This window comes from Hemiscyllium ocellatum, chromosome 1 (genome assembly GCF_020745735.1).
Source record: "Hemiscyllium ocellatum isolate sHemOce1 chromosome 1, sHemOce1.pat.X.cur, whole genome shotgun sequence".
Taxonomy (NCBI): Eukaryota; Metazoa; Chordata; class Chondrichthyes; order Orectolobiformes; family Hemiscylliidae; genus Hemiscyllium; species Hemiscyllium ocellatum.
This window is the reverse complement of record NC_083401.1, coordinates 62,715,627-62,728,596: the sequence shown is the minus strand read 5'-3', so window position 1 is coordinate 62,728,596 and position 12,970 is coordinate 62,715,627. Positions and strand designations below refer to the sequence as shown.

Sequence of the window (12,970 nt, the reverse complement as noted above, 5' to 3'; positions counted from 1 at the left end):
ATGATGCACGTTGCTGCCATCAGTGGTAAATGGAGTGAAAGTGTAGTCCTAATCAAGTGGCCTACTTCGTGCTGGATAGTGCTAAGTTTCTTGTGTGTTGTTGGAGCTGGTCATATCCAGGCAAGTGCTCCTTAATTATGGACAAGCGCTGGGAAGACAGGGACTCTTCTGGAGTTCAGAAGAAGGATCTCTGGACCCGAAACATCAACTCTGCTTTCTCTCCACAGACGCTGCCAGACTGAGTTTTTTCCAGCAATTTCTATTTTTGTTTCTGATTTCCAGCTTCCACAACATTTTGTTTCTTTTGATTAGGAAGACAAGATCTGCAATACTTGTGGCAGAATTTCTAACCTTACTTCTGCCTTGTTCCTGTCACTTCTTCTCTGGCCTAACTTGTGTTTGGGCTGCTAATGTACAGCAAAATTTATACCATTTTCATTCCTATTTGTTAACTCTATCCATCTTGATTCCATTTGCTGAAATTTTGTTAGAATATCCTAATCTTTTGTTTTTGTGATTGTTATTTTAATGCTCTACCTTTTCTCCCCACCCCACATCACTCCTCTTAAAATGTTAACACAAAAATATTAAATTGCTATTCCTCTCCAAACCTCATATCCAACTCCATTATAGCTGGCTTGTCATATAACTCTATAGTTATTAGTGCTTTTAAATACCCTTTTTAGTCTGTAATTATTTATTAATTCACACGTAGATGCTTGGATGTACTCAAAGCACATAGTAATCGAAGTATTTTTCCAGCTCCTCTATTTTAAGGTTTAGCCTTGGTTATTTTCTAGTATGTATGAGTAAGAACAAATTAGGACTTCCTGACATATCTACTGTCTGCATTTGAATGCAGTTTTTTAATTAACTCATAGGATATGGACATCTCTGGCTGGCCAGCATTTTATTGCCCATTCCTACTTGCCATTGAAAAAGTGGTGGTTAGCTGCAGCCTTGAACCTTTGCAGTCCATATGCTGTTGGTTGATCCACAATGCCATTAGAGAGGGAATTCCAGGATTTTGACCCAGCATCGATGAAGTATTGGCAATATGTTTCCAAATCAGTGTTGTGAATGGCTTGGAGGGGATCTTGAAGGTGTTGGTGTTCCCATGTATCTGCTGCCCTTGTCCTTCTAGAATGAAGTGGTCATGGGTTTGGAAGGTGCTGTCTAAGAATCTTTGGTGAATTTCTTCAGGACATGTTGTAGATAGTCCACACTGCAGCTACTGAGCATCAGTGTAGATGCTTGTGGATGTAGTACCAAGCAAGCGGGCTACCTGGTCCCAGGTAGTGTCAAGCTTCTTAAGTATTGTTGGAGCTGCACTCATTTGCGTTTCGCTCTACTCCTTCGATAAAATTTTGTGTATAGTTCAAGTGATTGTTTTTCTCGTTGTGCCTTGCATGATTTTGCTGAATTGTGTGGGTCGCTGTTTTTTAATCAGGAAAGTTTTTTTTCGTATATTAAGGAGGCAGGTTAAGTCAGTAGCATCTTCTGTCTTTTGCTTCTCTAAGTCCCTATCTATACGTGAGCTTTAAGGATTGATGATAAGACTACAACCTATTATTTTTTGTTAGAGTAAATTCATCTAATAACACTTATAGAAAGATTAATAGATAATGATGTATACTTAAGATATCTTTTATTTGTTTAGTTGAAGATGTTATGTAGATTGTTGGAACCCGTCATTCCTTGTATTTCAAAATTATATCAGCCACATCAATAAGTTTGTACTTCTGCTTTTAACAGGGAACATCATAATTTTGTGTATCTTTGTTTGAAATTACTTTCCACTCATCTTTCGCTGGCTCAAGCTGGAGGTACTGGAGCTGCTGTTCTCGGGCAACAGGGTAGACCACTAAGGAACTTGCTTTTTCGACTAATAGATTCAGATGTTCCAAATTCTATTGAAGAGGTAGGTGAAAAGTTCATTTAGTATTATCAGTAGCTGCCCCAGTGATTCCATATATCTGTGAATGTTTTAATATGCTATTGAGAGTTATGGAAACTGGCATGATTTTACTTCATGATAAGATTGACAAGCAGGCCGCCTTACTTTATGACTTGAGAGTGGAGATGAGCTCTCTGCTGCGTGAGTGTAATGCACATAGATTATTGCTGTGATCATGCAGCATTTTCTCCCTCTAATGTCAATGAAGCAATGCTGGAGCCCGAGGTGAAATTTGTGTAATTGTCAAAATGTTGCCAGAAAATTCAAGATTCAATAATGATTCAATTATCCACTTTGCTGTCATTTAAGGTCTAGTATCTAGAAGGCATTGTCAATGGAAGTAAGCTACCTGACCATCTTTAGTTTTACGAATTGCAGGAGACCCCTTGTATAACTTTGTATCAGATTTGTGTAAATTTTCTGACTTACTTCAGGTATAATTTTGCTTCAGTCATTCTTTTGCAAAGATTTGGAGGGTTCTGCTGTTTCTGTTAGCAAGTACAGAGAAGATGCTGTACAAACTGTTTAAATAATTTGTTCAAGCAAAATGCAAAGTCTGCATTGAATGAACTATACTGGACATTGCTTCTGTATTTACAGTTAGCATCAAAAGTATTTAGTAAGAATTGGATGGATATTGGAGGTGGTTGAAAATTTTGGAGATCTGTAAGAAGAGGTTACTTTATACTTATGGTCCCGTATCTTAATCTTAATGAGAAATGCAATATTACTAAGAATATGCAATTTGTGTAATTCCCGAACCAGAGGACACCGTTTAAAAATTAGGGGTAGGCCACTTAGAACAGAGTTGAGGAGAAACTTCTTCACCCAGAGAGTGGTGGGTGTATGGAATGCTCGGCCCCAGAAGGCTGTGGAGGCCATGTCTCTGGATACTTTCAAGAAAGAGAGCTCTTCAGGATAGTGGAATCAAGGGTTATGGGGATACGACAGGAATAGGATACTGATTGAGGATGATCAACCATGATCATAATGAATGGTGGTGCTGGCTCGAAGGGCAGAATGGCCTACTCCTGCACCTATTGTCTATTAAATATGCTGTGATTTTACAATGAATTTTGTTTTCAGAGAAATGAAACATTACATTTAGTTTATTTTTACTGCCATTACATGATAAGTTGTAAATACTGTACTTATTGTGTCCCACAGGCAGTCAATGAAACACTTTCAGTTGGTGCGTCTTTATTGTTGCCTCCACTCAGGGAACGTACTGAACTTCTACATAATCTGCTACCTCAAGGCCCAGAGAGATGGGAAAGTTTATCAAAAGGACAAGTAAGTGTTGGGTATCTGCAGGTTTCAAAACAATTCAAATCTCATGAATGTTGACTTGAAGAACAGCATAATATAAATGAAGAAATCTTTTACCATTTTTCATCCTATCTTCTCACATCTGAACATTTTTTCTAAATTATGGTTTAATTACTATGGTATAAAATTAGAACAATGCATAAAATTTCATATTTGTCCACTTTAATATTTAAGTATTACATTTACTTCAGGATAATGCAAGACTTCTGAAATAGGACAAATGCACTTTTGGTTGCTCAGGTGACAAGCTTGCATCTGTGGAGGTTAGATGGGCTAGTTGTGGAGAATGCAGTGTTACACTAATTAGATCTAGGTGGGATGCTCTTTGGAGGGTTGGTGTGGATTCTATGGACCAAATGGCCTGATTCCACACTGTAGAGATTCCACGATTCCAATAAATGAATTTTTGAGAACAGAAAAGAAGCCTCTGAGAAAAGATAAAGTAACTTTTGAGATGATTTCAAGAAAAACTCTGTGGACCCAAAAAACAATTTCTGACTGCTGTATTATACGAATTTCAATCCCTTCTATTCTCATGATATAAAGCTGCCTAACCCAGGCGTGGGTAATTCAAAATTTCAGAAGATCCAAAATCCAGCATGGTCAGCCTCAATCCCAATGGTGCTGAAATTTCGGAACTAGATCTGTACTAATTATGAGTTGATTATTTCAGAACTGAAACTTTAGTGTTGTTTTGCTATTATTATTATTACTAACTGAACTGAAATAATGTTTGCTGTAATTACTGTGCAGCATAATATTAGGTACCTAACTTTTCTCCAATTGTTTGATTGTTTCAAGTATTTCAAATGTTAGGTATACATTAACTTGAAATATACACATTTAGCTTTAATTAGCTTGGTATATCTGTGAAATTAACATGAACTGAACTGTAGTTAACTTGTCATTCTTTTAAATAGAGAATGCAATTGGATATAATACTGACGAGCCTACAGGACCAGTCCCACATCGCATCCCTGCTGGGTTATAGCTCACCTACTGACATAACCGAAGGTTTCTCACAAAGCTTCTTCCCTGATCAGGACTCATCCAATTCAGGGATTATTGACAACTTCCACTTAGCAGAAATACTTTTGAAAACTCTTTTAAGGAACATCGGTTTTTACACTGTAAGATTTTCAGAGTTTCCTTTTTGAATGAGAAATTGATATTTTTCTTTGAACTGTTGCTATAATGTTTCTGATTGCCTGTCTTAAAAGGAACGTGCTTTTGGTGAGTTGGAGAAGAACAGTGATAAGCAGCAAAGTAATACAACACCCACAGAAAGTGGACCACCCTCCCATGTCCGTCAGCTGCTCTCTGCATTGCATAAACATTTGCTGGCTCACTGTTACTCACATTCTACTGCTAAGGTAATGTCAGTTAGAAAGCAGAATGTAATTTAGCAACTCGTGTTCAATTACACTGTTTTAAAGTGAGAACAATTCAGGACAAAATTAATACTCATGTGGACATTTTGGGTGAATAAGGAGAGCCTGTATGGTTTTTTTGTTAAGAAAAAATGTCTAATAAATTTGCTGGAGTATTTTGAGGAGGTAGCAGAGAGGATTAATCAAAACAATAAATTTGATAATATGTACGTGGACTTCCAAAGGATATTTGATACAGTGCAATAAATCAGATTTGTGAGCAAAGTTATAGTTCACAGAATAGTTTGACAACATAGACACAAAATTAACTGAAAATCACAAAACAGATCAGTAGTTAATAGATATAAAAAAAGAAAATGGTGGAGAAAATCAGTGGGTCTGACACCATCTGCAGAGAGCAAAGCAGTTAACATTGTCTGATGCCACTTCAGCTATTTCTCTCTACTGATAGGTTTCTCCAGCATTTTCTTTTTTTATTTCAGATTTTCAGCATCTGCAGTATTTTGGTTTTATTTTATTGGTTAATAAATCTTCTTCAGGCTGGAAAATGTTTGCAGTTGAGTTCACCAGAAGTCAATTTTGGATCCTTGCCCTTCCTGACATATGTTAACTATCTGCAAATTTCAAAGTACTTTAAGCATAGGAGTTGGAAAGTCATGTTAAAGTTATATTGGACATTCGTGAGGCCTCCTCTGGAATACTGTCCCCAGTTCTGGTCACCCTGATATTATTAAGCTGGAGACAGTTCAGGAGAGATTTATTGGGATGTTGCTCGATATAGACGGTTTGAATAATAAAAGCAACTTTTTTCACTGGAGTGTAGGAGGTTGAGAGGCAACCTTCTAGAAGTTTATAAAATAATGAGGAATATAGATAGAGTTAATGGTCATTGTCTTTTCCCTAGGATGGGGGATTTCAAGACAAGGAGACACATTTTTAAGGTGAGAGGAGAGAGATTTAAGAAAGACACGAGAGGCATTTTGTTTTACACAAAGTGGTTTGCATGTGCAATGCAATTCCTGAGGATGTGGTGGACATGGGTACAATTACAGTGTTTCAAAAACATTTTGAGAAGTACATGAATATGAAAGGTTTGGAGGGATATGAGCCAGGAGCAAAGAGATGAACCTAGTTTAGTTTTGGATTTGGTTTAGCATGACGTGATGCACTTTGGTCAGACAATATGAAATAATGTTGCATTTCTAAAGTGGGTGCAGGAGCAGAAAAACCTGGGTGTATGCGTGCACAGACCATTGAAGATGGTACGACAGGTGTACATCACAGTTAGTAAGCCATATAGTGTCCTTGGCTTTATAAACAGGGGCATAGAGTACAAGTGTAGGGAGTTGACATTGAACTTGTAAGGCACTTGTTGCGCCTTCCCTAGTGTATTGTGTGCAGTTTTAGCATTACATTACAGGAAAGGTGTGAATGTATTGAAGAGAATGCAGAAGCAGTTTACAAGAATGGTACCATTTTGTCTGTTATCCATTTTTCTTAAGCTTCCCCCTACAGCCTTGACTGTTTGTGTCTTGTTTATATTGCTCTTCATATAAAGAAGCCATTCCCTCACTTTCACATCTCAATGTGCAGCCATTTTACATCTCTTTCTCTTTTTCCATCATTAACAACCTCTTTTTGCACTGAACCTCTGTCTCTCAAAAGTATTAAGAAACATACTTCCAACAGCTTTCAATTCTGAAGAAAAGTCATACTACTTGAAACATGAGCTCTTGTTTCTCTCTACAAATGATGTCAGATCTACTGAGTTTCTCCAGCATTTTGTGTTTGTTTCAGATTTCCTGCAACTGCAATGTTTTGCCTTTTATACCAAACTGGAATCTGATTTCACAGAAATGTCTATCTTTTCCTTTTAGGATTGACTCCCCAATTACTATAGCCTTCTCACACCTCATCCTCCCCTGCTGTCTATCAGAGCCAACCTTGCTGCAACAAATTTGGCAAATTTGCTTCTGCCAATGTTTCTCTGAGGTCTTTTGCATGCCCTCATAACAGTATCCAAATGGTATCTGCTTTGCTGGGGAATAGGCACGGAGGGTCCCTGCACTGCCTGCCTTGTCCTCTTACTCTGCCTGATGGGCATCCATTCTCTGCCTGCCTATGATGTTGTGGGCTGAGGAGTGACAGCCTCTCTACATACTGTCTGTGACTCTGTGTTGTGGATATCCGGTATCCCCCAACTGCCACTCCCACACCAAAACTCAGGATTCCAGGAGCTGCAACTGTACACACGTTTTGTACGTGTTTTGTTCTAGCAAACTGTTCTGAAAACATTCCATGAATTCCTCATGTAAACAACTTTATCAGTCACATTAGTGACATTGACCTAATAATCAGTCACTTGGCAGGAATTGATTAACTCCCTGGGTTAGTTTATTTAACATAATAAAACATATTGCAATTTTTGAACAGGTAAACAAGCAAACTGATGATGTGTGCTGCTTATATACTCACAGCAGACTATCTGCCAGGCAGATTTTTGACAGCACATGGAATCCTTAGGAACGAACACTTCAAGGCATTCCTCCCTTCTTTCACATCACCAGAGCTAAAATGATCAGATTCCTAATTGGATTCTAATGTATTGTTGTAGGAAATTGCTCCGAGTGCGCTCTATGAATCCTTCCTTATGACCACCTCTACCAATCTACATAAAGGTTAAAATTAGCCTTAATTAATTAATGCACTGCCATTATCTTTTACATGTCCTCATTATTTCTTGATTTATTTTCTGGCCTGGCATATTGTTAGTTTTGAGTATGTTGCTGGAAAAGCACAGCAGGTCAGGCAGCATCCGAGGAGCAGGAGAATCAACATTTCGGGCCAGAGCCCTTCATCAGGAATGAGGCTGGGAGCCACTGGGGTGGAGAGATAATGGGAGGGGTGTGGGGCTGGGGAGAAGGTAGCTTAGAGTGCAGGAGGTGGATGGAGGTGGGGGTAAAGCTGATAGACTGGAGCAGATAGGTGGGAAGGAAGATTGACAGGTGGGACAGGTTATGAGGATGGTGCTGAGCTGGAAGGTTGGAACTTGGGTCACTTTTTGTATCCATTGCTCCCGATATGGTCTCCTTTATATTGGGGAGACTGGACACCCTCTCACAGAGCGCTTTAGAAAACATCTCCGGGACACCCGCACCAATCAACCCCACCGCCCAGTGGCCGAACGTTTCAATTTCCCCTCTCACTCTGCCAAGGACATGCAGGACCTGGACCTCCTCCATCGCTACTCCCTCACCAGCCAACGCCTGAAGGAAGAATGTCTTATCTTTCACTTTAGGACCCTTCAATCCCAGGGCATCAGTGGACTTCACCAGTTTCCTCATTTCCCCCTCCCCCACCTTACCCCAGTTCCAGCCTTGCAGCTCAGCATCATCCTCATGACCTGTCTTCCTTCCCATCTATCCACTCCACCCTCCTCTCCAACCTATCAGCTTTCCCCCCACCTCCATCCACCTACTGCACTCTTAGCTACCTTCTCCCCAGCCCCACCCCCTCCCATTTATCTCTCCACCTTCGAGGCTCCCAGTCTCATTCCTGATGAAGGGCTCCGGCCCAAAACATTAATTCCCCTGCTCCTCGGCTGCTGCCTGACCTGCTGTGCAGGTCAGCAACACACTCTCAACTCTGACCTCCAGCACTGCAGACCTCACTTTCTCCATATTGTTAGTTTTGGGAAGCTATTGACTCTGTGACCTGTCATCTTTCCCTTGTTATTTTGTACCTCTGTCCATACATCTTTTCATCTAAGATAATTTCTTGATAAAGTACTTTTTTTTTAATCATAGTGACAAAGCTACCCTTTACTTACCTGTCTTTTTAAAAGCCACATAACATGTGGTATTTAGTTCCTCGCTTTGATCATCTTGTAACCACAAAACAGGAACAGGCTCTTCGGTCCACCATGTCTGTGCAGAGCTTGTTGCCATTCTAAACTAATCCCATCTGACTGCACATGGTCCCTATCCCTCTTCTCTCTGCCAGTTTGTGTGCCTGTCTCAGCGCTTCTTATACTTTGCTAACATATAATTTTTACCACCTCAGCAGTGCATTCGAGGCACCTGGCACCCTCTATGCTTATAAAGACTCTCCTCACACATATCATTTAAACTTTTCCCTCTCACTCTATGTATGCCCCCTAGTATTGACACTTCCACTGTGGGACAGAGTCTCAATAATCCACCCTACACGTCCTCTTATAATATACTTGTACGACATTGCCTCTCAGCTTCCAATACTTAGCAAAAATAATTCAAGTCTGTCCAACCTTTCCTTGTGTTTCTGTAATGGCTATAAAATCGTACCAAGCAGCCTATCTTTTATGTTGTCAATCCATTATTTTTCCTGAGTACTAAATGCATTCACATAAAGAACCATTTATTTTGCCTTTTTACAACTTCCCTTATTTACTACTATTTTTCCAGGTTTGTACACTATTCCACTTTGGGTATTGTTATCCAAATAGCTGATAGTTGCCATGTAAATGTTGTCATATCTATTTGATTTGTAAGCCTAGATTTCTGCTGAGGTCACCAACCCCTCCGGTTAGTTGAAAGCCTATACTACTACTTCTGATTACCTGCCTCATTCACCTCACAGTCACTTTGGGTGTCCCTGGCCAACAACCAAATCAGAATTTATTCTAAGAGGTTTGACTGCCTCCTGTTATGGGCCATCCAAGAAACCTTTCCTTGAGTTGTTGTGTCACGGTGTCAGCGACCAGCATTTGAAGAGTGGAAATATTTTAATCACTTTTAGGGTGTTAGCTATAGTAGATATAGGGAGGAACAAAGCCATGAAAGATTTGAAAATAAGAATGAGAATTTTAAAACCAACATGTTACTTAGCCAGGAGCCAATATGGTTCAGAGTACAAGAGCTGCTTGGAAAACAAGAGTTGTGAGTTTTGGGTGATCTAGAATTTAAGAGTGTAGAAAGTGAGAGCCCAGTTTGCCAGTGTATTTATATTGTCAAGTGTAGGGATAATGAAGGCTCAAATGAGTATTTCAACAACAGATGATTTGAGATAAATGAACTCTCGCACTGGTACAGAGGTGCAAGTAGCCTGCTTTAGTGATCAAATGATTGAGTTGGAATTTCTCAGGATCAAATATGGAAGCAATGACATAAACAGACTGGTTTAATCTCTCTCATTTTCGGGGGAGAAGTTTGTGTTATATATGGGTTTCTTCGAGCCTGAAGTGGTTAATTATAGATTTGGGTATCCACTTCTCTGTTCAAACGAGAAGAGTATGGTTGAATAAACAACATGAATTTTATTGCATATAACAAGTATTTACAAGTTAAAATAATGCGATCTACAACAACAGAGCTTGTTAGGAGCATAATAATAGCTCCAGACCTATCTCCTATAAGCTCCTTCTTTACTCTGACATGGTATCAATTGATGGTGCTTACTGCAATTAATCATGTGTTGAGCCTTTCAGACCCATATATTTGGAGTACGTTATATAGGATGTAATACTAGAGGATTTTGAAATACATTATATGAGCAAGCAGAGTTGATGTGAAGAAGAAATCATGCCTGGTAATTTTTACCAGAATATTTTGAGGAGGATAGATAGAAGGAAGTAAGTAGATCTAATATATTTAGACTTCCAGAAGGCATTTGATAAGGTACCAGCTATTATGCTATTTGAGTCCAGGGTGAATGTACATGACAAAAGTGGGAAGGCAAGTGGTGGGGATGGCACAGAGTCTGCAGAGGGATGTATACAGGCTAAACAAGTAGGCAAAGACTTGGCAGATAGAATATAATATAGGAACATGTGAGTTTATGAACTTTGGCAGTAAGAATTGAATTGCTGAATCTTATTTAAAAGAGAGTTTTATGAAAAGGAACCGAACAGTGATTTGCAAAATCTCTGAAAGCTCGTTAGGTAATAGGGGGAGAAAAAAAGGATGTCGGCCTTTACTCCAAAAGGAATGGTGCATAAAAGTAGGCAGAGTTTGCCAACACTATACAAGATGCTAGTCGGACCACAGCTGGAATACTGAGAACAGTTTTGGGTCCCTCATCTAAGGGAAGATATTGTGGTATTGGAGTTAACCCACAAAAGATTCATCAGGCTGATGCCAGGTATGGAAGGACTGTCTAATGAGGGGATGTCAAGTAGATTGGGCCTGTATTCTTTGGAATTTAGAAGGTTGAGAAGCGACCTTGATACGTACAATGACAGGATAAATGTAGAGAGGTTTTTCCTTGTGGGAGAGTTTAGGAACTGAGTGCACAATCTCAGAATAAGGGGTTGCAAGCATAAAACACAATAGGAGGAATTTCTTGTCTTGGAAGTAATTAATCTGTGAAATTCTTCACTGCAGAGGATCTTTTGTGGCTGGATTGTTAAGTACGTTCAAGGCTGAGATTGACATGACTTTCATCAGTAAGGGAATTGAGGTTTATGGGGAAAGGGTAAAAAAGTCGAGTTGAGGATTATTAGGTCAGCCTGTTCTCATTGAAGGGCAGAGGATACTGAAAGGGCTGGCTGGCTTACTTCTGCTTTTAAGTCTTATAGCCTTCTAACAGCTGTCAGTAACTAGAAAACAGAGTTTGGAGCAAGGACTGAAAATAATCATTTCAGTCTACTCAGTATTTAATTGGAAGAAACTATTGCTTATTTGGTAATGGCTGTTGGATAAAATGTAGCAATAATGGAGGAGTCAATAGAGTGGGTAGTGAAGTAGAACTATGTATTGTTTGCACACGTGGATACTGATGTTGTGCTTTCAGGCAATGTTGCTTAAAACAGCACATAGCTGAGAAATAGGAGAGGTCAATGATTGATCTATGGGGGCACCAGAGGCAGGATTAGGAAGAGAAACCATTGAAAGTGAAATGATTAGATAAGGTTTATCTGAATTTCCCCTTCTGTAGGACAAGGATACCAAGTTGGATAGTTTCTTCTAATTGACTTGGTGGTAATGGTTTTTATCTTTTGCACACCCTTCAACTGCGCCTCTTCTTCCCACCCCCACCACACCCACGCTCTCACACATACAAGGCCCACAAATATTTGAATGCGAGTGTAGCCAGTGCTCTCGAACATTAGTCTTCATTTTCCAGAAAACAATGTTCGAAACCTATGGTGCTGAATCTTGAAGGTTGAATAAAATCAAAACGAGCAAGTAAGTCAGAACCAGATTCATTAGGTGATGTCAAGCTTTGTTTTATCAGAAATTGTCAATAATTATTTTGATAATTCTGATGAGATATCGTGTCATCCCCGTATTCTTTATTTTAGGATCACTTGAACATAGATTTGCTGCATAAACATGTAAAGTTGCTGCTGCTATATGCATCTGATACCTACAGACGATCTGCTCTTCTTCTGAAAGAAAGCTTACTGGATAAAAGTGTCACAGAAAAACTACATGGTAAGAGCTGCCCCTATACAGGTTTTATGTATATTTCCTAAATGCCTGTCTTCACCAAAATACTACTTTTTTTCTTATATTATAAACAAGTCTTCAGCCCTTGTGCAGATGTAATTTTACTATTAATTAATTTTCCTTTTAGCACTCTAACCAAGCCAAAAAGCAGTTCACAACTTAAACTATTTTTAAAGAACAGTATAAAATCCAAAATTGCAGAGCAATTGGAAATAAATGATATTGTCAAGCAGTGTCAGATTGGCAGCCTGAAGGGGAAATTATCCCTGACAAATTTATTAGAATCTTTTTTAAGGAGGTAATAATTATTTATAATATAAATGACTTGGATAAGAAATTGTTGTTAAGTTTGTGAGTGACACAGAAATAGGTGGTAAGATAAGTGGGGATGGCAGTGCAGAGATGTACAAATGGGCTAATTCACTGGGCAAAAACTTGGTAGTTGGAATATAATGTGGAAAGATGTGAGCTTACATACTTTAGCAGGAGCAATAAAGGAACTGAATAATGTTTTAAATAGTGAAAGACTGCAGAAAGCTATAGCACAAAGGGGTTTGAGGTGGGGATCCTCATGCATGTTAGCATACACAAAATGTTAACAGATAATAAGAAGCAAACATGGAATATTTAGATCATAAGACATAGGAGTGGAAGTAAGGCCATTCGGCCCATCGAGTCCACTCCGCCATTCAATCATGGCTGATAGGCATTTCAACTCACTTACCAGCATTCTCCCTGTAGCCCTTAATTCCTCGTGACATCAAGAACCTATCAATCTCTGCCTTCAAGATATTTAGCGTCCCGGCCTCCACTGCACTCTGCAGCAATGAATTCCACAGGCCAACCACTCTCTGGCTGAAGAAATA

General features: G+C 39.2%; 1 protein-coding gene across 3 annotated transcripts in view; it reads left to right on the top strand.

Moving 5' to 3' along the window:
• LOC132806698 (probable E3 ubiquitin-protein ligase HERC1) overlaps positions 1–12,970 on the top strand; it is a 343,050-nt gene that overhangs the window by 86,277 nt on the left and 243,803 nt on the right. For all 3 annotated transcript variants that reach the window (XM_060821274.1, XM_060821268.1, XM_060821283.1), the window contains 5 exons: positions 1,756–1,921; positions 3,125–3,250; positions 4,207–4,416; positions 4,507–4,659; positions 11,957–12,089. In XM_060821274.1, coding sequence (XP_060677257.1) covers positions 1,756–1,921; positions 3,125–3,250; positions 4,207–4,416; positions 4,507–4,659; positions 11,957–12,089 — 788 coding nt within the window. The remainder of the gene's footprint in view (positions 1–1,755; positions 1,922–3,124; positions 3,251–4,206; positions 4,417–4,506; positions 4,660–11,956; positions 12,090–12,970) is intronic.